The following is a 23,684-nucleotide window of genomic DNA, read 5'->3' as shown; positions in this document are numbered from 1 at the left end:
TATTAATAACCTATTATCCAGTATATTATTCAGTAATCAATATTTCATATTTCTTAACATGGACGTTAGGAAGCGACAAGATGGGATTATATTATACAAGTTTTTCAGCCGTAACGCCATGCATCAGGTAGCTGAGACTCATTATTTTGCTGTTACGTTTGTGTGTTTTTTTTTTCTTTGTTAGATATAGTAATCATGTGTGTGAGTGTGTGTTTTTTCCTAATTGCACAGATAAACATAACCTTGAAATCAGGTTATCGAACATCTTAATGTAGCATTAATCAGTAAGTAATGCTTAAAATTAGGTAGAACTAAAAGTCATGATTATCTAACATTCTTAACGTAGTATTAATCAGTAAGTAATGCCTAAAATTAGGTAGAACTCAAAGGCATAAGGCTATACATGTAATGTGTAGCCTTGCTTATTAGTCAAGTTACTTATCTAAGATAAGTAAATTTCCATTTTTTTTTTGACAATTTCTATTTTCTAGTATTACAAATTTAATAGTTTGATAGAAGAAAGAAATAAAGAAAGACAATTATAAAATGGGTTTGTCATTTTCTTTTGTTTGCTAGACTTGAATGAGCATTCAAACATATTTAAAAATATTTTCAAACCAATGTAAAATTGAATTAATCTTTTATGTATATACAGTGGCTTTTTTGTTTTATATTAATAGGTCTGGATTCATGATACATAATTTTTATTCAACTCTAGCCCACCATGACCTCGGTTTATACATACTACCATTTCTCCTAATCAAGATTTCATATTGGATCCTATTCTTTTTTGTTGCAATTCAGATGATTGTTTGATTGATAGATTAAAAGTGTTCAAGAATGGAGGGAGCAACAATGGTTTCTTTGGACAGGACATCATCCGCTGAAAATGAGCCTCGGACTCTCAATATTGAACAACTTCAACTTGCAAGGGTGAATATACAAATTTTCTTATTTTTCTTTCTTTCTTCCCTTTTTTTTGGCTATCTATCTCTTTTTTTTTTTGGAGATTTTGATGATTTTGGTTCTGATAATTTGTATACGAGGCAACACTTTATGTGATGAGTACGAGGAGCATGGAAGAAACTCTTTGAATTTTCACTAAGATAATGGCCTAGATATATACAATATCTAACGATTTCTTGAGTTTAAAATTTTTCTTTTTTACTTTCTAGGTTCTTTGGATTTATAATTTTTACTTATTTGATGATTCTTTCTGTTACTTGGTTGATGATTTTTTTTCGTAATCTATATCATAAGCTGCAAAATTATAGGTTATTTTGTGTTCTTAAACCATGTGCAAAAAAAGGAGAGTTTCTCTTTTTCTTTTTCTTTTTTAATAAAAGTGGTATTCAAAATCAAGAAATAGTTGGAATCTTTTAAATGGTGAATTCCAAATCAACTTGTGTTTAAGGATAGGTTAGAACAAAATGTTAAGAAATAATTGGTGGAGATATTCCAAAAATGGGGTTACAAACTCGTGTTTACAGTTAGAAAATTTGTACTTATTAAATTATTTTTTCATGCTCAAAAGAAAAAAGTTGGGCCTACTGTAAAAGTTCAAAAACTATAATCCATTTCTTAATTTGCATTTTTTTATGAAGGAAGTTTATCCTTTTGCAAAAAAAAAAGTTTAAATGAGAATCCCTTTATATTTTTAAATTTTTTTTGTGAAATAGAAGGACCTTCTAACCATTCTAAGAATTTAAAAAACAACTGGGCAGGTGCTTGCAGCAGAGTGCAAGGCTCCCTTGAACTCTATTTGTGTGGCTGTAATTGGAAATTGCCGACCGCCAAAATGTTCCCATCCAAGAGCCCCGTGCGGACAGAAGTGAATTTCCAGCAAAACCATTGCCATCCAATGTCAAAAACCAAAACACCCCTCAAGCTCACAAAAATCACAGTATAACCGACCCACCAAACACTGTTCACAGGCTATTGATGCTATGAGAATGGTTATGGACTGAGAATGAAATTATTTTATCTTGGATTAAGTTAAAGGATAAAGGATAACAAATAAAGTCCAAACTCCAGAGTTGCTGTTGCTCTTGCCAGCTAAAAAGTGGAAAATGACAAACTCGGATCATAAAACTGCTACCAATTTCTGGCCTCTCAAATTTAACCAATCTTGACTGGATATGACCCATGTTCTAAACATGTATTATTTCTGATCGTTGCTGTAGTAGCGTACACAATTCAGAATTTGTGAGTACTAATCCAATCCTAGCTACTAGTTTCTGCTTGTAATTTGAGGATGTAAAAGTATAATTCTTGTAGTTATGATTTTGACAACTCCGATGACATGTTTATAAATTACAAAAATATGACTTGTTTACTCCCATCTAAAAACCAGAAGTTAATCTCTACAAACATTTTTAGGAAAAATTAATTCGCAATCCAATTCCATAAAAATTGCATGAAAAGTAAACGGCTAAAGTACAACACAGTTGTAGATATTCACTTCTTGAGGGATTACATCGCAGATTATCATGCCCTTTTAGCCAAGGAGACAATCACACTGATGAACTGAGTCTTCTCTTTGGACATGCGATCAGAAAGTATTTTCCTGTACCTGGGGAACACTTCTTCTATTATTCCTTCACCAAAGTGACTAACAAGCAAGGGTTCAGCGACAGCTCTCATGCATTTCGCGACATAATATCCACCATCTTTGAATTTATCAAACTCAAGAGAGTCACTGTCATATGCATTCCAATGGATCTCAGTAGCCTCAAGATGATCAACCATAAAAGATCCTTCCATCTCAACTAGATTTCTTACTTCTGCAGGTGATGGATTGTAATGTGGGATGTTGAATGAATCTAGTTTCTCTTCTTCAATTAGACCCTGCAAATGTGATGTCAATATATTAGCATCAAATAGTAAAATTTTCTCAAAATACTAGATTTAATTAACCGGTAATTTTGTTATGTACAACAAGGATTTGTTTAAGAATCTTGAATCATGTGGAGGAATCACTTGGGTATCATTAAAATCACGTGGCGTGGTGTACATTGGAAGCAAATTACACAATTTTCTAAGAATAAGATTATTCAAAATACAAGGCAAATACCTCAGAAACCAGACCATTAAGGGCCAAAGCTAAAAGCTCCCAAATGTAGCAGCCATCTTTGCTACAAGGATCTTCACTTTTTCTCCCCAAAATCGTCAAAACCATGCGGCCACCAGTTACCAATTCCTCTGCTCGGCAGCTCAGAAATGTCGAGAAATCCTTCTCAAATTGCTTGACATATGCCCTTATCACGCTTGAAGGGCTTGAACTTGCCATGTAAATGTTTCCTTTATTAATCTCTTTCAATTCAGGGACCTAAGGAGTAAAACCAACATTACTTAAGTTCAATTTAAAAAAAAAAATTTGTAAACTTGAAACCAACCAAAAAAAAAAAAAGAAAGAAAGATGGAGAAAACATGCTTGGGACAGCCATTGAAGACTATAAGATGAGTGAACAAAATGAACAGTTTTGGTGGGGAAAAGCCTTTGGTAGAATGAACCAGGAACTCCAGCGAACAAACATGGTCCAAACCCTGATTCCATCTGCATCTTCAGTTTTTCTTGAAACCGTGGCACAGACTTGAAAATGGTGTTGAAATCATTGCTAGGAAGATCATTCAAATATATCTGATATTCTGGAGATTTATGGCCTAAAATTTTGCGTTTCTTGTCGACAGTTTTGAGGAGCCCAGAAACAGCCAGAAAAGTGTTAGGTCCAGATGAACATCCCAAGTCCGCAATGCATATGCTTTTGGGGATGAGGCTGCAGTAGAGATCACTTATGGCCGCTTCTGTTATTGGCCTGGTCATCAGTATCACCTTTTGCTGCATGGTCCAAATTGAAGGTAAATGAATACTAATCAAATTGTTGTATTTTTCCTTATAACCCACCAAAAAAATGGAAAAAAAAATATGCATGCAAAGATTGTATCAAGATTAAAGGTTGGTGCAAATTTTGAAGTTAGGAAGTAATCCCAAGAACAAAATATATTGTTCAAGGATTATATTAACTATATAGAGAAGAAGAAAATTAAGTTAGAGGTAAAAAGAGAGCATAATTTATTAAGGATAAGTAGACAACCGGAACCAATGAGTTGTTTGCATAACTTTCATCTCCATTCCCTCCATTCATGTGAAGAACTTCAATTACTTCCATCGCCCTTTCGCTTTCGTGACCGACTTTCTTTTGATGAAACAAAGCTAATTAAGCTGATTTTCCTTGCTTTGATTTGCTTCGATCTGTGGGTTTTGCTTAATGTGCTCATATCCTACTTATAATGGTCATTTGGCACCCTGGATGTTGACAGAGATATTATTTTAATACTTAAAAAAAAAGTGGCTAAAAATTATTTCTTTGTGCGAAGTTGAGATACACACAAGGAATGAACAGTTTTGAATTGCATACGTTTCATAAGTTACCTACGTTATTAAATGCATCGGCTGATGTCATAGAATTGGACAATATCAGCCATTAATCTCAAATTGATACAAAAAACGTTGTCAATTTATCATATACGAACGAACTTTAAGATTTTTACCTAAAGAGGTACAGCTAAAATCTGGAAAATTGTACTCTAGTCGAAAGAATACTGAGAAAAAGAAGGAAAAAAAAGAGATCATTCGAAATCTTATCTTTTAAAATAAGCTGATATGCTCCTTGTGCCTCTGTCCTCCCCCAATGGTTGTGCAGATTTACTTAAGGGATAATTTCAGAAACCTTCCTTGAGGTTCCTGACAATTTCACTCGGCTCCCCTCAAGTTTAAGAAATTACACTTACTTCTCTTGACATAGTAAAATACCTACAATGTCCTCTACTTAATAGACAATTTTAAATTTAAGGTAATAAATTTACAAAATCTAAAAAAAAATCAATTTTTTTGTCTCTTGTCTATTTTCTAGTTAATATAATCTCTTTTTATTATCTTCAATTTTGTAGATATTAGCAAATTAAAATTACAAAATCTATAAAGGGAGTAGATTATGCGTCAAACTAGAAGGAAATGAAGAGACTCGCATGATAGAGAAATAAATAATGAAATTGATGATTGAAATAGGAAGAAGAACTTAAGATGTGGAATTTATCATACTTTGTTTGTTGTTAAGAAATTTTTTATAAAATATCAATAATTACATAATGATTTCTTTCATTGGATTAGAAATTTTTTATTATGATTTTATTGTGGAGGTAGAATTTGTTATCTACTTTTGAGATATTAATATTTTTAAGATCATAGGACAGTTGTAATGGTGGTTCTAGATCAAATTATTTTATATTGACAAGGTAATTGAGCATTGATATTTAATTTGGGGGTATAAAATTGGTTGTCAATGGGTTTTTTGTGTTTTTTTTATCGTGGCAAGGATTGATACTGTATCAAACTAACTTTTATCGAACTAAAATTAATTTATACACCATCGTAAATCAACGCACTACTTGAGTTTTAAGTTTGGGTTGAGCAATAGAACCTGCATATGAAAAAATGAAGAATTAAATCGATATTCTTGCATTTTTAATTACAATTGTCTCTATTTGAGAATTTTAGTTAAATCATGCCTCTAGCTATTAGCAATTTCAGCTAAAATCCAAAAGAAGATTTAGACAACTGTTCTCAAGGTCATTTCCAAACAATGAGTTTTATATTAAACATGACAAATAACACTTCACAAGACAAATATAGAGAATAAAAATACAAATTAAAGAGAATAAGGGGATTGTGGGTTGTGTAACTAGTTGGTTTAGAATTAATGAGTTATGCGCTATTGCACTAGAAAATTGAGATCCGAGAATATATATATATATATATATATATACACCAAGCCCTCTCGGGTTATTCGTCGATAAACTCTCATCAATACCAAATCTTAACGAATAACCTATCAGTTGTCTAATCAAATTAACTATTGGGTCATGTACCTACGGATATCGAGTTTTTCCTTACACATTACCATCCCTAGAATTAGGAACTACAGTCCATGTCTTGATAATATGAACCCTTTGTAAAAGTTCAATAACTATGGAGGCAATTTTCTGATATAATTTTCGAAAGAGGAAGCTCACATTTTCATGGGACTTCCCCGATTAAGCTACAATGAATGTGCACATTGGCTCTTGTTATGATCTGTTTTGTATGTCTAGTCTCGTGCTTTACCTACCACATTGCTTCAAATGCTCAAGTATTAGAACATAACTTGCATAAATTCAATGAGAAATTTCCAATTTTATTATGAATTTTAAAAAATTTCTGCAAAAAGGGTGTTTTAAGTATGGACTTCCACCAAGGGGTCTTTGCATTTGAGAAATGCAATGTCCCATTGAATTTCCAATCAGCCAAAAAAAAAAAAAAAAAAAAAGAATTAGTTCAGACTCGCATTTGGCAAGTGCGAGGTCAAGTAACCTCGCATTTGTTAGGTGCGGGGTGATGGACCTCGCATTTAACATATGCGAGGAAGGGAGCCTTTTATATTTCAATCCAAGGCTCATGCGTTTCTTTTCTTTTCTTTTTTGCAAAATTAAGCAGGCCATATTTTTTTATGCGAGTGTGGATTTTGTTTTTTGTTTTGTAAAATTATGGAGGATGAATTTGTAGGTTATTAAGTGATTGCCAAAAAAAATCTATTAATCTTGAATTTCACGTTAAAACCATACTGAATGATTATTGATGTAATCAAGAGTAAATCATTATTTTAGCATTTATGTAAGGTTTAAAGAAGATATTAACTAAACACTAATATTACTTACCTGGACAAATCACAAATGGTTCCACATACTTCAGTAATTCAACAAAATTGGTACCCCAAATGCCATAAACAAGTTCAATAGCTCTTCTTCTATCATACCAAGCTTTCTTATAAGAAATTTCGGCGTTCAAATTTTTTTTCATGGAGGATATTATTTTTTTAACTTTATTTTTCTAAACAAACTCCATTTTGTTAAGAGAATAACTCATGTACAATTCTTTAAAAAAAAAAACAAAAAATGTGAATGTAAGCTCTCACCTTTCTTTTTTTTTGTTTGTTATTTTATTTTTGTGAAAACATTATGGTTGCTTGTTTTTGTTTTTACATCTGCATTTTATAGAATTATTGACAAAAAAAGATAAAAACAAGAAAAGGAAATCATCATGATTTAGTCTTTGACATCAAGAGAAAGGAAAAAGAGTTTTACAAAGGATGAACAAATAATGAGATAAATATAAACTCTAAGTTGTTGATATGTGTGAAGGAATTGGTAAAGAGCATAAACTCTTAAACTTACATATGAGAAATGCGAACTTAGCACAGATCGCATTTATAGAATGCGAACACCTCCCTTGTCGGAATAGGACACCAAAGTAACCCCCTTTGTGGAACTTTTTTATTTTTCATCATACTCTTAGAATTGTCCCGTAATTGCAAATAGGATTTTAGATTTTACAACTAGCATAACTTTCCCTCTTGAGTGTGTTTTATTACTCTAATAAATAATTGAGCTGGACACTGACCCCGCCAAGCATTCACTTTAAGAAACACTAAAACACTAATCTTGGTTAGTGGAGAATGATAATTGCCTACAGATGTAGACAAATTTTGGTTAGTTTCCTTCATGGGACAGACACATTATATATATAAACATATAAAATTGAGGTGGGGAAAATTAAAAAGATAAGCCAGAATGAGAGTTTTTCAACTTATTGAGACTACTTAAAATTGAGCTGGTATCATTAAAACTTGGATCAGAATAATTGAGTGGTGTTTGCACTCTAATTTGGAGATGACTTTTTAGGAGTCTGACCTGATGCTTCAAATCAAAATGAATAATTTTATGGCCTTGCCACTCCCTCTGTGTATGTGTGTGTGTTTGTTTTGGTTTTCTATAAATATTCATCTATTATCTTTTTGCCATTTCAATTCTAATAAAAACAAGATAATTGAACACGTAATCTGTCAATAAATTGTCAAATTAGTGGTCCAGCTCTAAAATTGCAAAATTGATCAATTAGGAAACGATAAAACTAGAAATTGATCGATTGTCCTTTCCTAATATAGATGCTTAGACAAGAATTGTGTACATAAAACAATCAACGTGCACGATAATACAACACATGTATGTGTGGCTACTCTTCAACCATGCGTTCAATCACATATTTCAAATTGTATCTCAATATTGATTTCAACCACCCAAAAGTTAAAGAAGGATAATCTCAACCATCAACCCCACTTTACACAATTATTTCTAGTAATCATATTTATGGACGCCTCATTTGTCAAAATCTTATAGAACAGAGCACCTAGAAAAAGCCTTTAGTATTATTGTCTGTTTCTGCATTTCACCCAAATGGACCAGATCAATAAATCATACGAAGAAATGGCTCTATCAGTAGGCGAGGTCATCCACACTAATCCAGGCTTGAAGCCTATAGTACTCATAACTAAAATTTAGTATCATCAATGGGTCAACTAGAAACATTAAAAGAAGACCAAATGGTCATTGCTTTGTGCTAAATCAGTTATACTATTTGTTACTTGCAGTGCTCTCAACGTTAAAAAAAAAATTAGAGCACCAAAAGCACCTTAAGGTCAAGAGTTCGAATCCTGGAGAGGCCTCCCAAAAGCACCAACAGGCAGCAAGGCTCACTCTCCTGTCCAAGACGGTGTCGAGGTGGACAAATCCACGATAGGCCTCCACAACGTGTTTATATTATATACGCTTATCTTTAATGCATACACATGAACCAGTTGTTAGGTTAATGTGTTCTTAAACATGAACCTACCGACTAAGACAACATAATCGTGAACCTACCAACTGACTAAGACAACATAATCATATCATTCCCTCTTTTGGCTCCCCTCCCTCTAGAATTGTTATCGTTACTGTGAAAAAAAAAAAAAAAAGACTAAGACAACATAATCATAAGATGGTATCATTAAAATTTGGACCACAATATTAGTACGAAACATATTAATACGAAACTAGACCAAGAGCCAATACAATTGCAAGATCTAATTGTAATTTAATGTAAGTGCTTAAACAATAAATGCATACATTAAAACACCAAATGTATGCCATAATACAGCACCATATATATAAATTTACAGTTCAATGATGGATTCAACCACATAATCTAAAAGGGTTAATCACACTTAGCTCCCTCGATGATTTGGGGTAGTCACACTTCATCATCCTCAATTTTAAAGCTACATACTTTACCTGTCACGAAAACTGGTCAAACTTTAGAAAAGTCAGCTTCACCCAAAATTGATTATACTGGCATTTTTACCCTTTATTATTTTTCAAAATACAAACTTATGTACAAGACTTATTTCACATTATAATAGAAATTAATTACCTAAAACTCTAATATGCTTTAACAGTAGTCAAAGTTGAATAGAGAAAAAACACACTCTTTTAAGTATAATAAATTATCTCAATAAAGGATAAAGAAGTAATAATTTCAATTTAGGTTGGTATATATTGCCAATTCTCTAAAGGCATGTTTTCTTATTGGTGCTAAATATGCTACTTTAAATAATCTACTTTAGTGCTCAGAAGCAAGTTTTTGAAATGTAATATAGAATATCCACGTGTTTTGATATAACCAGAATAATGTAGTCATATGTTTTTGGTGATATTTCATTTACCATCATGTTTTGAAATACAAATATTAACAAAATGCTTTCAAACGAAAAAGTTTGAAGCATTATCTAAGTAAGAAAAAAATTTGGAGTAAATGATAACAATTCTTCTTCACATTTTACTGGTGTTAAATTTTAGCTCCTTACATACAAAATAAAGATTTTAGTCCCTAACAAATTCAAAACGTATTTTTCTGGTCCCTCAATACATTCCCAGCCATATTTTCGTGGAAAATAGTCAAAATAGATGCAGCTAAATGGTGTGAGAGATGGCTTCAAACTTTCTGATTTTTCATTCGAATAAAATTTTTGAAAAGTTAAAATATTTATCTTCAAAGTTAGGTTTGTGCCTACAGATCATTCTTTTTCTTTTTTTTTTTTCCTTTTGGAATATACCAGTCACTGTCGATCAAGTCATTCAAGTCAATTATACAATGACTAGATCAGTAACGTCAACCAATAATCTACCTTTAAAACATATAGTTGTCACCCAATTGCACGATGATTTAAAAATAAAAACTGGAGTACTGGAGTAATGACTACATCCAAAAGCCCCAAAAAAAAAAGAGTCAACTATAACTGGCAACTCTGATAGGTGAAATCTGTGTGTTTGGATAGAAGATTATTTAGGATAATTTTTGGGAAAAAAAATACTATAACACTCATTTGATGTGATGTTTGTAAGATAAAAAATAAATAAATAATGTGTTTATGATACAAGTAAAAAAATTTTAAAAAATAATGTGCGATCCAAACACACACCAATTTCTTAAAAGTGCAAAAAACTTCTCCACTACCAATCGGTGTAAATAAGAATTGTTATTCTGTCTTCTCAATACTCACATCATTATGTTGTTTTTTTTTTTTTTTTTTTTAACAACTTTTTATTTTATTGATGAGAGAAAATTACAAAGCATAAATTCGTGTTACATACGTCTTATTTTCCGAATTGACGGTAAACCTAATTTGTCAAGGCGAATTGCCCCACGAGCTTCCCTTGGGAACATAGTAAAGCTGTCATATACCTTGACCTTTTGATGTGGGTGAGAAACGCCCACATTAGACAACGCATCAGCAACTGTGTTAGCCTCTCGGTAGCAGTGTGAAAAATGAATAGGTTCCTGCAGGAGCTTCCAAATCTGCCTGATCTCCCTTCGAATCTGCCACGGACATTGAGTGCTTCGTTGAATGATCCCAACTAAGAGCAGCGAATCTGATTGCACACTTATATTATGTTGAAAAAGGTTGCAAACCATCGCATGTACGTAATATCTAATTTTGAAAACACTGTAAGAAATTGAGGGACAGGTCACGTGATCAATGCATATACTTCTATATTTGCGAGCAGCAATATTTGGCATTTTATTTGCAAATGCGGTTCAATAATTTATCATGGTTTCCATGGAATATGATTTCCAGTTGTTTTTTTTTCCTTTCCCTTTTGGTAGGATAAATAAGTGTTCAATGATTCATTCCGGAATGGAGTTAATGCTTGAAGAACTCCTGAGAATATGAAAGAGAGAAAGAGAAGACATTTCAGAATTGGATGTCAAGATTCTGACAAGAGAACAATGCATCTTCATCAAAATCCTGTCACTAATTGGATGCAAGTGATATAGGGCTAATTGCTTAGAATATATGTAAAAAAAAAAACATCGCACAAATGTATTTCTGACACACTCTATTTCTCATTCTATAACTGCCGTGCTGACTCAGCACAGCAGCTGAATAAATTGTCAGAAACTCTGCAAAAATGCCAGTGGGACAGCGGCCCACAATTTTTTTTTAAATTAGCCTGTCCCCAGCCGTGCTGACTGGGCACGGCTGGGGACAGGCGATCCAAAAAAAAAAAATGGCCAGGGGCCTTTGTTTGTCAGCCTTTCTGTATCCTAAATAAATTTCGTTACTTTAATTTTCAAAATAACCTGATTAAACTAAATTTTAACCATAATCTTAAATATATAAAATTATATAATTCACGTAGAATTACTATATAATATAATTCATATAGAATGGAGGGAAGAATTAATTAAAATTATTGGTTTTTACATGCATAAAATAATTTAATTAAGTAAATATAAGAAACCTGCCCGTCAATCTAAGTACGACCTTGTCGTGCTACGGGACAAAAGTTTTGCTTTTCAAGATACATTATTTAATCAATAATTTAATTGTTATCAAAAAAAGAAGTTGGACTATTTAATCAAAAATAGAATTTAATCAATAGAAGTTGTTATCAAAATTCTGAGAGGTTTATCCGATTGTAAATATTTTAACTCACGATCAATTGTCATGACAAGTGACGAGAACAATAAAAAAGAAAAAAGTTATAATCTGCAAATATCAATAAAAAAATTTTGGGAAGAGATTGATATAGATGAAGAATTCCTGTAGTCGTGGACTTTTGTCAGATATCATATATGCTGCGTGCGACGTAAAAATGTAGTTAAAAAAATATATAGAATGGAAGATTCTTGGAAGATGCAAAAATGTTGTTTCAGAAAAAATATTGATCCGAATTGGTTGTATTATTACGTACGCCAAGCCAAAATAATTATAATAATTAATTCCTGTTTATTGGAATACATGAATCCTTCTTTAATTAACAACTATTATGCATTTAATAATGGTTTAATAATAATACAAAATTGAAGTAAAAGACAAATGGGATACTTATAATACAAAAGGCATCTGGGGACATGAATAGTGAGGTTAGGTTAATGTATTTATTTTAAAAATTAATGAAATGAAGTATATTTAAGATTATGGTTAAAATTTAGTTTAATCAAGTTATTTTGAAAATTAAAGTAATGAAATTTATTTAGGATACAGAAAGGCTGACAAACAAAGGCCCCTGGCCCTTTTTTTTTTTTGACCGCCTGTCCGCAGCCGTGCCCAGTCAGCACGGCTGGGGACAGGCTAATTTAAAAAAAAATTGTGAGCCGCTGACCCACTGACATTTTTGCAGGGTTTCTGACAATGCATTCTGCTACCGTGCTGAGTCATAGAATGAGAAATAGAGTGTGCCAGAGATACATTTATGCGATATTTTTTTTTTTACATATATTCTAAGCAATTAGCCGTGATATAGGCCCTTGGTATTTGCAGTTCTATGCAGAAGGGCCTTAAAGACAAATGGTCTAGCAAAGAACTACAGCTTAACAACCTCAAGTTTGTTCTATTTGAATCTTTCAAGAGGGACAATCATTGAAAATGTCCTTTATATTTTACAAAATGACTTTTTTCGCCCATTACTTTTAAATGTGTACTTTTACGTCCCTTACAAATTTACATTGATCAAATTTAGCCCCTATTTAGATTTCTAACTAGTTTTTTGTTGAAATCCACCACGTACCTTGCACATGATCATCTTTGAAGGGCAAAATTAGCAAATCAAAATTTACATAATCCAATCTATAGTCCCTTATATTTTACAAAATAAATTTTTTTGTCCCTCACATTTCACAAAATAAATTATTTTGTCCCTCACATTTTACAAAATGAATTATTTCGCCCCTCACATTTCACAAAATGAATTTTTCATCCTTCGTATTTTGCAAAATAAATTTTTTCATTCCTTATTGATGATGTGTACGAATAACTTTTTTTAAAGTCATGTAAATATCTATTTGATTTCACCTGAACAATATGAATAGCACGTAATATATCTCTATTTGATTTCGCTTGAATGTATTGTTCAGGTGAAATTAAAATAGATACATACATGGATTTTAAAAAAATGTTAGTTTTTCACTCATGTTCATTCCCTTTTACTCGAAAATTGAAAACAAAAAAGACAATTAATCCTAAACATTATCAAGTGTTTATATCAAATTAAATTTGGACAGAAAAATAAACAAAGGAAAAGTATGAAAAAAGAAATAAGTGATTGACACTCTCAAATTTTAAGATATTCACAAGATAAGAAATTTAACTGTTGGTCTTAAAGGTGGCGAGTAAAAATTTCATATTTAAATTGCAACTTATTAGCATGATATAGAATTTGACTTATGACCGATTATTTTACAAAATATAAGGAACGTTTTGAACAATTTTTCCATAATGCTAGCATCATCAAAGTTTGGTCATCTGGTGAACTAAAGAAATCTGGCATTGAAAAGGACAAGCACCAGTATCATAATTACCACAAACCAACTAGACTGTGTCGGATACATGTCTGATTTTACATCAAGAAAAAAAAGGTAGAGCGGAACTGGCTAGAGAAATAGAGAATTTTGAGTTATAGAGGATTTGAGAAAAAGAGTCATTCTCTTTGTAAAAAATAAGAGGTAGAACCAATAAAGATTTCTTTTTCGATTCATCCTTGGAGTTGAATACCTCATTCAAGAATTGTTTTTTATCCAACACATAGGAGTTAATAGAAAAGGCAAATCCGTTATGATGCACTAGATTCTGCTTGATTCTTGGTAGAGTGAATAGATTTGTCATTTTTTGAAAACTTTCTTCTAATTCAAAATCATGGTGTAAGGTGTATCATCCCCTATTCCGGACATGAAACGGATGAAATAAAATAAAAAAATGGATTCTTGTTCGAGAATAAAATCTTATTTGAATTGTCCATATCCATTTCATAACAATTGCTATGAATCTTCTTAATTGATTTTCACATGTTTATAAGCGACTTTCGTACTAATATCCTAAGATTCAACACTAATTAGCTAAATCATCTCAAAGCAAAATATTGTAAAGATTATGGTAGAGAAAATTTGCTATATCTAACCCACAATTGAAACAAATATCCTAGGACTTAGGGTTATAAGCACTAATAGACACTTTTATTGAATAGAAATGTTGAAATTTGGCCAAGTGGACAAATGTCGCCTATGGTGCCCAAATTTTGGGTACTCAAAAGAATATCTCAAAGGAAGTGAAGCGCAGAAGCATACAGGTATCTTCAACTCTTTGGAGTGGCTAATATTTGGTATACATTTTAGGAATGGAAGAAAGAAGGAAAGAGAAGAAATTTAATGAGCATTAAATTACCTCTTTTCCCCCTTGTTTAGGGTTAATAAATTTTGAGGGTTGAGTGTGTAGGTCGACAAAATGCTTATAGACCAAAACCACATTCTTCCATTGAGGCCCTTCTCTGCTTCTAGAGCACACAATGCGATTAAAAGTTTATTGCAGGCCCTAAATTGGACGATTGGCACAAAGTTTAGGAAACTACCCTCTATCGCCAGCCTGATTCGTGTATATGGAGGGTTGGTAGTTTAAATCCCAATTGAATTTTGGTATTTGGTAGTCTTTATATAGACCATAGGTCTTGGTCTATCGGTGTAAGAAAGAAAGAAAAGATTCAGAGAGATAATAAAAGCCTCTGGTCCCCTTTCCTCTATTTTGTCCTCTAGTCTTTTAGGATTTATTTTGTCTTCTCGTGGTTTCATTCAATCGTGAAAGCCTTGTGAGTTATATTGATTATTTTTTTGGGCCGGCATAGTGATATCAGAGTTAGCTTTATTATAAGCCATGTCTGCATCAACTACATCAATTGTACCAAGTAATATTACCTGTGTAGTACCAAAGCTCACAGGAAGAAAAGATTACAATTTTTGAAGAACGCAGATGGAAATTAACTCATCTTGATGCGTATAATTTGTTTCAATTTGTTCAGTAAGAAATTGTTGCACATGAAGAAGTGTCAAGATGCAAGGAAGTATGGTGCTATCTCAAATCCACCAGGCAATTGATGCTTCGATTTTTGAAAAAATTGCTAATGCCAAAACTGCAAAACAAGCATGGGATAATTTGGCGAAAACATACAAAGGAGTTGACAGAGTTTAGAAAAATAATCTGCTAATGTTGAAAAGGAAATTTGAGTTGATCACTATGAAAAAATCAAAGACAATTGAATCATATTTTTTCATACTGATTGACATAAAAAATGAGATGGAGCACAATGCTCATGATCTCAGTAATGAGGTGTGACGTGCGCGGAGTAAAAACTTGACGTGCGCGGAGTATACATATACAATTAAGCTCATCCTAATCAAGTTTTACATTTATAAACTCCTAAATACCCCACACGCGATTTATCGCAAGTATACGAATCGTGAGCGAGTATAGGGTATTAAGGGTCGATCCCACAAGGAAGATTGCAATTACCGGTACTACTAAAGCTTCTCTATTATTTAGACTATCAATGAATTATAACAAATTAAACCTACCGAAATTATACAAAATAACAAATGAAAGCTCCTTGGGTTGTGGTATCCCTAACTACTCATGCAAGTGCTATATTTGGATCATTAATTACTACATTTAGGCTAATTATGGTGTAATTTCCTTATGCATTTGAATCCTACTTTCGTAGTGAATCAACTATACTCATAACTAATCCATACCTATTTTCATGGTTATGAAATTAGCTACAAGTTCATTTCTTCAATGAAATTACATGAAATGAATCACTAAAAACCACATAAGTGCACCTCTACTTTCGTGAGTGTACTCCCTATGTTTAGCACTTCTTGAACTAGTGTTAAATCTCAATTTTCATTGCAGAAACAACACCTTAGATAATCACAATTAATGGTACCAGATTAATCATGATTTCAAGAGCTAAAGTGCTAAATAACTTGCTCAAATCATAGCAGTCAAATAACCAAATAATAAACACTAACAATTATAGAAAGTTCAACCAAACCCAAGGTATAAACTTTAGAAACACATATTGAACACAAAATCCAGAACTTGTATATTAACTAAATTTGGAATCAAATACAAAAGATAAAGAGTTTGGAAGGAATACAACCCTTGTCACATGAGCTTTCTTCCTTGCCTTCTTCATCCTCCATCTTCATCCTAATCTAGATAATAAACAAGAATGGAAAGCTACACTACTCTATACTAAGCTAAACTAACACTAGAGAGATGAAAGAGCTACATTTCTGCAGCTTCCAGCTTCTCCCGTATGTCTCTCTCTATTTTTCTCCTATGAACTCCCCAATCTCTCCAATCTCCTATTTTTGCAATGCATTTGGCTATTTAATGATGAAAGGTGGTCAAGAAATGAGGATTACATCTCCCTTTTACAGCTGGGAATGTTTCTCACATGTCTAGCATCCAATGTGAGTTGGTGGAGGTGAAATTGATTTTTTACGCGTACAGAGCAGCCTTTTCTGACCAGTGATCCGAGCTGCTACAGTACCTCGGATCCGTATGGATCCGAGCTCGGATCCACTAACCCAGAAACAACCGAGGGTTCGGATGAATAGTGGATCCGAGTGTGGATCACTTGCTCTGTTTTTGGCCCAAATTCAACCAATCTTTTCTTGATGTTAGAGGCTGAACCAGCTCATGTCTAAAACACGAAAGTTGTAGCATTTTGAGTTATCTTTCTAATGCATCAAGAATCACCTCATTTGGATCTGTGTAGGCTGAGATATGACTGAAATACCCTTGCCTGCTCATTGCCCTGTTCCAGTTTCGACCAGTAGAAATTTGCTATTGTAATTCGGCATTTTGACCTGGAAAACCTTCAAACTGGATTTAGATGTCTTCACCAAAGTTGTAGATCTATCTCTTATCTTCAAATGGGTTCAAGAATCATCCCAATCCGATCATTGTAACTCAAGTTATAGCCGAAATACGAAAATGTGTCAAAACTGTCAAAATACACAAAATCCAAGTAAAAAGTGATAAAAACCTCATTTAATCACTTAAAAGCATTTTTCACCAATTATAGCCAAAATGATTCATATTCTTCCAATAATATAACCAAAGTGACTGAAAATAATATAAAATGTCATACAATTATTACGTAAATTAGTCACTTATCAAACTCCCCCACACTTAAATCATTGCTTGTCCTCAAGCAATTCACACATAATCAAATGCAATGATTCAAGAGGTGAAATAATATATGCACTTTGTCCAATTTAATTCCTCAAGACTTGGAAAATAATCATTATACAATTATTCAATTTACACTAAATACTTATAATATCAAGTAAAGGAAAGATAATTATACCCTAAATTCAACAAGTTAAACTTAATCTCTTACCCTAACCTAATTTCACAAATAAGCAACCCACATAGTCGATTTATAGCCTTCCTCCTCCTATAATCATCCTTTTTCTCAAAATTCTATAACTAAGAGGGATTTATTCATACTAATTTTACTTAAATAGTGAAAATGCCTTTTTACGCGAAAATCGACACTTTTAGGTGAAGATCCCCGGTTACTCAACATTTCACTTATTCAAGTTGCTATGCATACTCTTAATTCAAGTACCTTTTTACGCGAAAATCGACATTTGTAGATGCCAACCCCCGGTTACTCGGTACAAAAATCATTGGAGTAGAATAATTTTTTCTTTCTTTTCTTCTCTTTTTTTATTTTTTTTTATTTTTTAAACTAAAGGACAATAAATAGATATTCCCTCTTAGAAAATATATAAGAATAATCAAAGGAGGAGTATAACCTTTTATCAACTATGTCAATCACTTACTTGCAAAATTAAGTAAAGAGAAGAAATCTCATTAAACATGTAAAATTATAGGCATAATTTTCCTCACTTTACCAAATATACTTTCTAAAATGTAAAAATTCTAATTGCATAATAACTATTTCCAAGTTAAATGAGGACTAAACCTTCCAAAATACACATAAACTTTCAACAATTGGAAGAATAAAAACATTTAAAGTTGGAACAAATTAGCCCTTTTTGAATGAAAATGCAAAAATTTGAAGAACTTTTGGGCCATAGTGACATATTGGACAAGATGTTAGACAAATTTTGACGGAGTTTCCCCATATAAATGGAAGAAAACTCCCTGCCAACAAACCCAATTTCAGGCAAATTATCCACATGGCAAATAATTCAAACATAACTCCAATATTTCTAAGCATTTATATCCACAAAATATCATCACATGGCAAGTAAATGCAAGTTTAATATTTTCCTCCCCCCACACTTAAACTTCACATTGTCCTCAATGTGAGAAAGGAAAAATAACGAAAATAAGAGAAAGTCATACTCCCCTAATGAACTTGCGCTATCCGAATCCATGGCAATGTGATGAATTTCCAACTTTACTTGAAAGAATGGAGACTTCAATTAATGCACCTTGAAAAAAAAAACAAAAATACAATTCTTAAGAATAAAAGCTTGCAACCAACAAGAAGAAAAGTGGAGTTGAAGGAGGAAAAAGAGGGAAGAATGAGGAAAAGTGGTCCGAGGCTTCGTTTGGAAAGGATCCGAGGTCGTTTTTGAAAGGATCCGAGGTCGGATCATGATAAGTGAGCTCGGATCAAGAAGCTCGAATTTTTTCTGATTGCAGAAGTGGATCCGAGGCCTTGGATCCATACGGATCCGAGCTCGGATCAAGAAGCTCGAAGTTTTTCTCTGATTGCAGAAGTGGATCCGAGGCCTTGGATCCATTGAATCTGCACTTATTGCAGAATTTTTGCAATTTTCAGTTTGACCTCAATTCTTCAAAATACACCCTAGATCATTTCTATGTCAAAATAAACCATTCACACACATGTAAAATGATCTAAACATGCATTCTAAACCTCTTTAATGCATCAAAAACCATAATTACTGAATTTGAGGTATTGAGATCTTTGATCAAACTTCGCCTTTTTCACCTCATTTGGTCACTTTTGCATCTTTTTCCAAAACCTACAAATGAAAAACAACAAAATAACTCAAACTTATACTTTAAACATAAAATCACTCCAAAGTAACACCAACTTAAACAAGCATTGGGTTGCCTCCCAATAAGCGCTTCTTTAAAGTCAATAGCTTGACTATATCACCTCATTTTTCAAGGAGGCTTAGTTAACGAATAATCCACCATTTTAGGCCTTGGTGGATCATTAAATGGTGACTTTATAGCCAAAGCCACATGATCTAATGATGTGAGAAATGAAAGTGACTTACCTATCCCAAGTGTTCCATAGATATTACCTTGAATATGCACCACTTGAGAACTTACCAAAGGAAATGTCATAAGAGTATCTTGGGCAGGAATACCTTTAGAACCTATACTTTCACTGCACTCCTCAAGAGGGGTGAGAAATGAGTCATTAAAACTCACCTCTTGAGGCTCAAAGTTAGTTTCAAAGGTATTATCATGTGAAATGGATATTTGCTCATTGAAATATAATTGAGATTCATCATTTTCATCCAAATGCAATCCATTTTCACATACAACATTTCCACCATTCATGCTAGGATCATTTTGCAAATTATTAGAAGAAATAACTTCACACAATACATTCAATTGCTCATGTATATCACCAAAGTGAGAAGCTAATTCATCTAACCTTTCCTCAATCCTATCAAAACGGTCAGAGGTTGCATTTGCTAGCTTTTCTATGGCTAAATCAAATTGATTAGAAAAATTTTCTACAGCTAGCTCCCAAGATGCATTAGAATCATTAGCTAATGGTTCACTTTCTAACTCCCAAGGTAGAGGTGCATTAGCTAACTTCTCTATTGCCAACTCCCAAGATGGTTTTGATTCATATTGGATACTTTCAGGTTGGTAATCATAAAAATTTGGAGAGTCACTATATACACATTGATTTTCCCAACCATAAGCAGGAGAATTGCTCCAATTAGCACTATATTGATCAAAACAAGGATTGTAATGCTCTAATTCATCATAACAATCCACATTTTGTGCTTGCATACATGTATTAGTAGCATGATAACCTCCACACAAGTCACAAATCACATGATAAGAATTAAAAACATTAACATTCCTCCTCTGCTCAATTTCATGCATCATGGTATCCATTTGAACTTGTAACTTAATTACATCAAATTTTGCCTTTAAGCACCTTAAACCATCTTCAAAAGACATACATTCAGTAAATTCTTGGTTACCTCTATTAAAGGAGCTTTGCACTTGGAAACCATCCATTACCAATCTTCCATTTCTCAAGCATTGTCCTCCAAATTGTCCTACCCTTCTCATCACCTAAAATTGCTTTTAAACAACTTAAGAGCAAAATTAGTAAGAAGAATAAGTGATAAAACACATACACATATAAAACACAGAAAATAACATTCACAGTATAACTAATAATATGTCTAAACTAATAAAGTTGCTCTTCACACCGATATTACCAAATCTTCCCCGGCAACGGCGCCAAAAACTTGACGTGCGCGGAGTATACATATACAATTAAACTCATCCTAATCAAGTTTTACATTTATAAACTCCTAAATACCCCACACGCGATTTATCGCAAGTATACGAATCGTGAGCGAGTATAGGGTATTAAGGGTCGATCCCACAAGGAAGATTGCAATTACCGGTACTACTAAAGCCTCTCTATTATTTAGACTATCAATGAATTATAACAAATTAAAACCTACTGAAATTATACAAGAAAATAACAAATGAAAGCTCCTTAGGTTGTGGTATCCCTAACTACTCATGCAAGTGCTATATTTGGATCATTAATTACTACATCTAGGCTAGTTATGGTGTAATTTCCTTATGCATTTGAATCCTACTTTCGTAGTGAATCAATTATACTTATAACTAATCCATACCTATTCTCATGGTTATGAAATTAGCTACAAGTTCATTTCTTCAATGAAATTACATGAAATGAATCACTAAAACCACATAAGTGCACCTCTACTTTCGTGAGTGTACTCCCTATGTTTAGCACTTCTTGAACTAGTGTTAAATCTCAATTTTCATTGCAGAAACAACACCTTAGATAATCACAATTAATGGTACCAGATTAATCATGATTTCAAGAGCTAAAGTGCTAAATAACTTGCTCAAATCATAGCAGTCAAATAACCAAATAATAAACACTAACAATTATAGAAAGTTCAACCAAACCCAAGGTATAAACTTTAGAAACACATATTGAACACAAAATCCAGAACTTGTATATTAACTAAATTTGGAATCAAATACAAAAGATAAAGAGTTTGGAAGGAATACAACCCTTGTCACATGAGCTTTCTTCCTTGCCTTCTTCATCCTCCATCTTCATCCTAATCTAGATAATAAACAAGAATGGAAAGCTACACTACTCTATACTAAGCTAAACTAACACTAGAGAGATGAAAGAGCTACATTTCTGCAGCTTCCAGCTTCTCCCGTATGTCTCTCTCTATTTTTCTCCTATGAACTCTCTCCAATCTCCTATTTTTGCAATGCATTTGGCTATTTAATGATGAAAGGTGGTCAAGAAATGAGGATTACATCTCCCTTTTACAGCTGGGAATGTTTCTCACATGTCTAGCATCCAATGTGAGTTGGTGGAGGTGAAATTGATTTTTTACGCGTACAGAGCAGCCTTTTCTGACCAGTGATCCGAGCTGCTACAGTACCTCGGATCCGTATGGATCCGAGCTCGGATCCACTAACCCAGAAACAACCGAGGGTTCGGATGAATAGTGGATCCGAGTGTGGATCACTTGCTCTGTTTTTGGCCCAAATTCAACCAATCTTTTCTTGATGTTAGAGGCTGAACCAGCTCATGTCTAAAACACGAAAGTTGTAGCATTTTGAGTTATCTTTCTAATGCATCAAGAATCACCTCATTTGGATCTGTGTAGGCTGAGATATGACTGAAATACCCTTGCCTGCTCATTGCCCTGTTCCAGTTTCGACCAGTAGAAATTTGCTATTGTAATTCGGCATTTTGACCTGGAAAACCTTCAAACTGGATTTAGATGTCTTCACCAAAGTTGTAGATCTATCTCTTATCTTCAAATGGGTTCAAGAATCATCCCAATCCGATCATTGTAACTCAAGTTATAGCCGAAATACGAAAATGTGTCAAAACTGTCAAAATACACAAAATCCAAGTAAAAAGTGATAAAAACCTCATTTAATCACTTAAAAGCATTTTTCACCAATTATAGCCAAAATGATTCATATTCTTCCAATAATATAACCAAAGTGACTAAAAATAATATAAAATGTCATACAATTATTACGTAAATTAGTCACTTATCAAACTCCCCCACACTTAAATCATTGCTTGTCCTCAAGCAATTCACACATAATCAAATGCAATGATTCAAGAGGTGAAATAATATATGCACTTTGTCCAATTTAATTCCTCAAGACTTGGAAAATAATCATTATACAATTATTCAATTTACACTAAATACTTATAATATCAAGTAAAGGAAAGATAATTATACCCTAAATTCAACAAGTTAAACTTAATCTCTTACCCTAACCTAATTTCACAAATAAGCAACCCACATAGTCGATTTATAGCCTTCCTCCTCCTATAATCATCCTTTTCTCAAAATTTTACATCTAAGAGGGATTTATTCATACTAATTTTACTTAATTAGTGAGAATGCCTTTTTACGCGAAAATCGACACTTTTAGGTGAAGATTCCCGGTTACTCAACATTTCACTTATTCAAGTTGCAATGCATACTCTTAATTCAAGTACCTTTTTACGCGAAAATCGACATTTGTAGATGCCAACCCCCGGTTACTCGGTACAAAAATCATTGGAGTAGAATAATTTTTTCTTTCTTTTCTTCTCTTTTTTTTTTTTTTTTTTAAACTAAAGGACAATAAATAGATATTCCCTCTTAGAAAATATATAAGACTAATCAAAGGAGGAGTATAACCTTTTATCAACTATGTCAATCACTTACTTGCAAAATTAAGTAAAGAGAAGAAATCTCATTAAACATGTAAAATTATAGGCATAATTTTCCTCACTTTACCAAATATACTTTCTAAAATGTAAAAATTCTAATTGCATAATAACTATTTCCAAGTTAAATGAGGACTAAACCTTCCAAAATACACATAAAGTTTCAACAATTGGAAGAATAAAAACATTTAAAGTTGGAACAAATTAGCCCTTTTTGAATGAAAATGCAAAAATTTGAAGAACTTTTGGGCCATAGTGACATATTGGACAAGATGTTAGACAAATTTTGACGGAGTTTCCCCATATAAATGGAAGAAAACTCCCTGCCAACAAACCCAATTTCAGGCAAATTATCCACATGGCAAATAATTCAAACATAACTCCAATATTTCTAAGCATTTATATCCACAAAATATCATCACATGGCA

At 32.8% G+C, this 23,684-nt stretch overlaps 1 protein-coding gene across 1 annotated transcript; it reads right to left on the bottom strand.

Moving 5' to 3' along the window:
* Nucleotides 1-2,399: 2,399 nt before the first annotated feature.
* On the bottom strand, nt 2,400-4,261 carry LOC113765771 (salicylate carboxymethyltransferase-like). Its single transcript, XM_027310020.1, has 4 exons — nt 4,095-4,261; nt 3,434-3,838; nt 3,074-3,328; nt 2,400-2,847 (listed from the first exon to the last, which is right to left on the bottom strand). Exons 1-4 carry the CDS (start codon nt 4,167-4,169, stop codon nt 2,488-2,490), a joined length of 1,095 nt encoding a protein of 364 aa, XP_027165821.1. The 5' UTR covers nt 4,170-4,261; the 3' UTR covers nt 2,400-2,487.
* Nucleotides 4,262-23,684: the final 19,423 nt, after the last annotated feature.

The sequence above is a fragment of the Coffea eugenioides genome, chromosome 3 (genome assembly GCF_003713205.1).
Source record: "Coffea eugenioides isolate CCC68of chromosome 3, Ceug_1.0, whole genome shotgun sequence".
NCBI lineage: Eukaryota > Viridiplantae > Streptophyta > Magnoliopsida > Gentianales > Rubiaceae > Coffea > Coffea eugenioides.
The sequence above is the reverse complement of the archived record's forward strand: the minus strand, read 5'-3'. Positions and strand labels throughout refer to the sequence as shown.

Bases quoted from the DNA above. Each gene is read 5' to 3' on its own strand.
- LOC113765771 (XM_027310020.1), bottom strand. From the start codon at position 4,169: ATGGAAGTAATTGAAGTTCTTCACATGAATGGAGGGAATGGAGATGAA. The intron at 3,839-4,094 runs GTTGTCTACTTA...TGGACCATGCAG, and splicing joins CAAACAACTCATTGGTTCCG to CAAAAGGTGATACTGATGAC. The intron at 2,848-3,073 runs GTATTTGCCTTG...TCACATTTGCAG, and splicing joins TTAATGGTCTGGTTTCTGAG to GGTCTAATTGAAGAAGAGAA.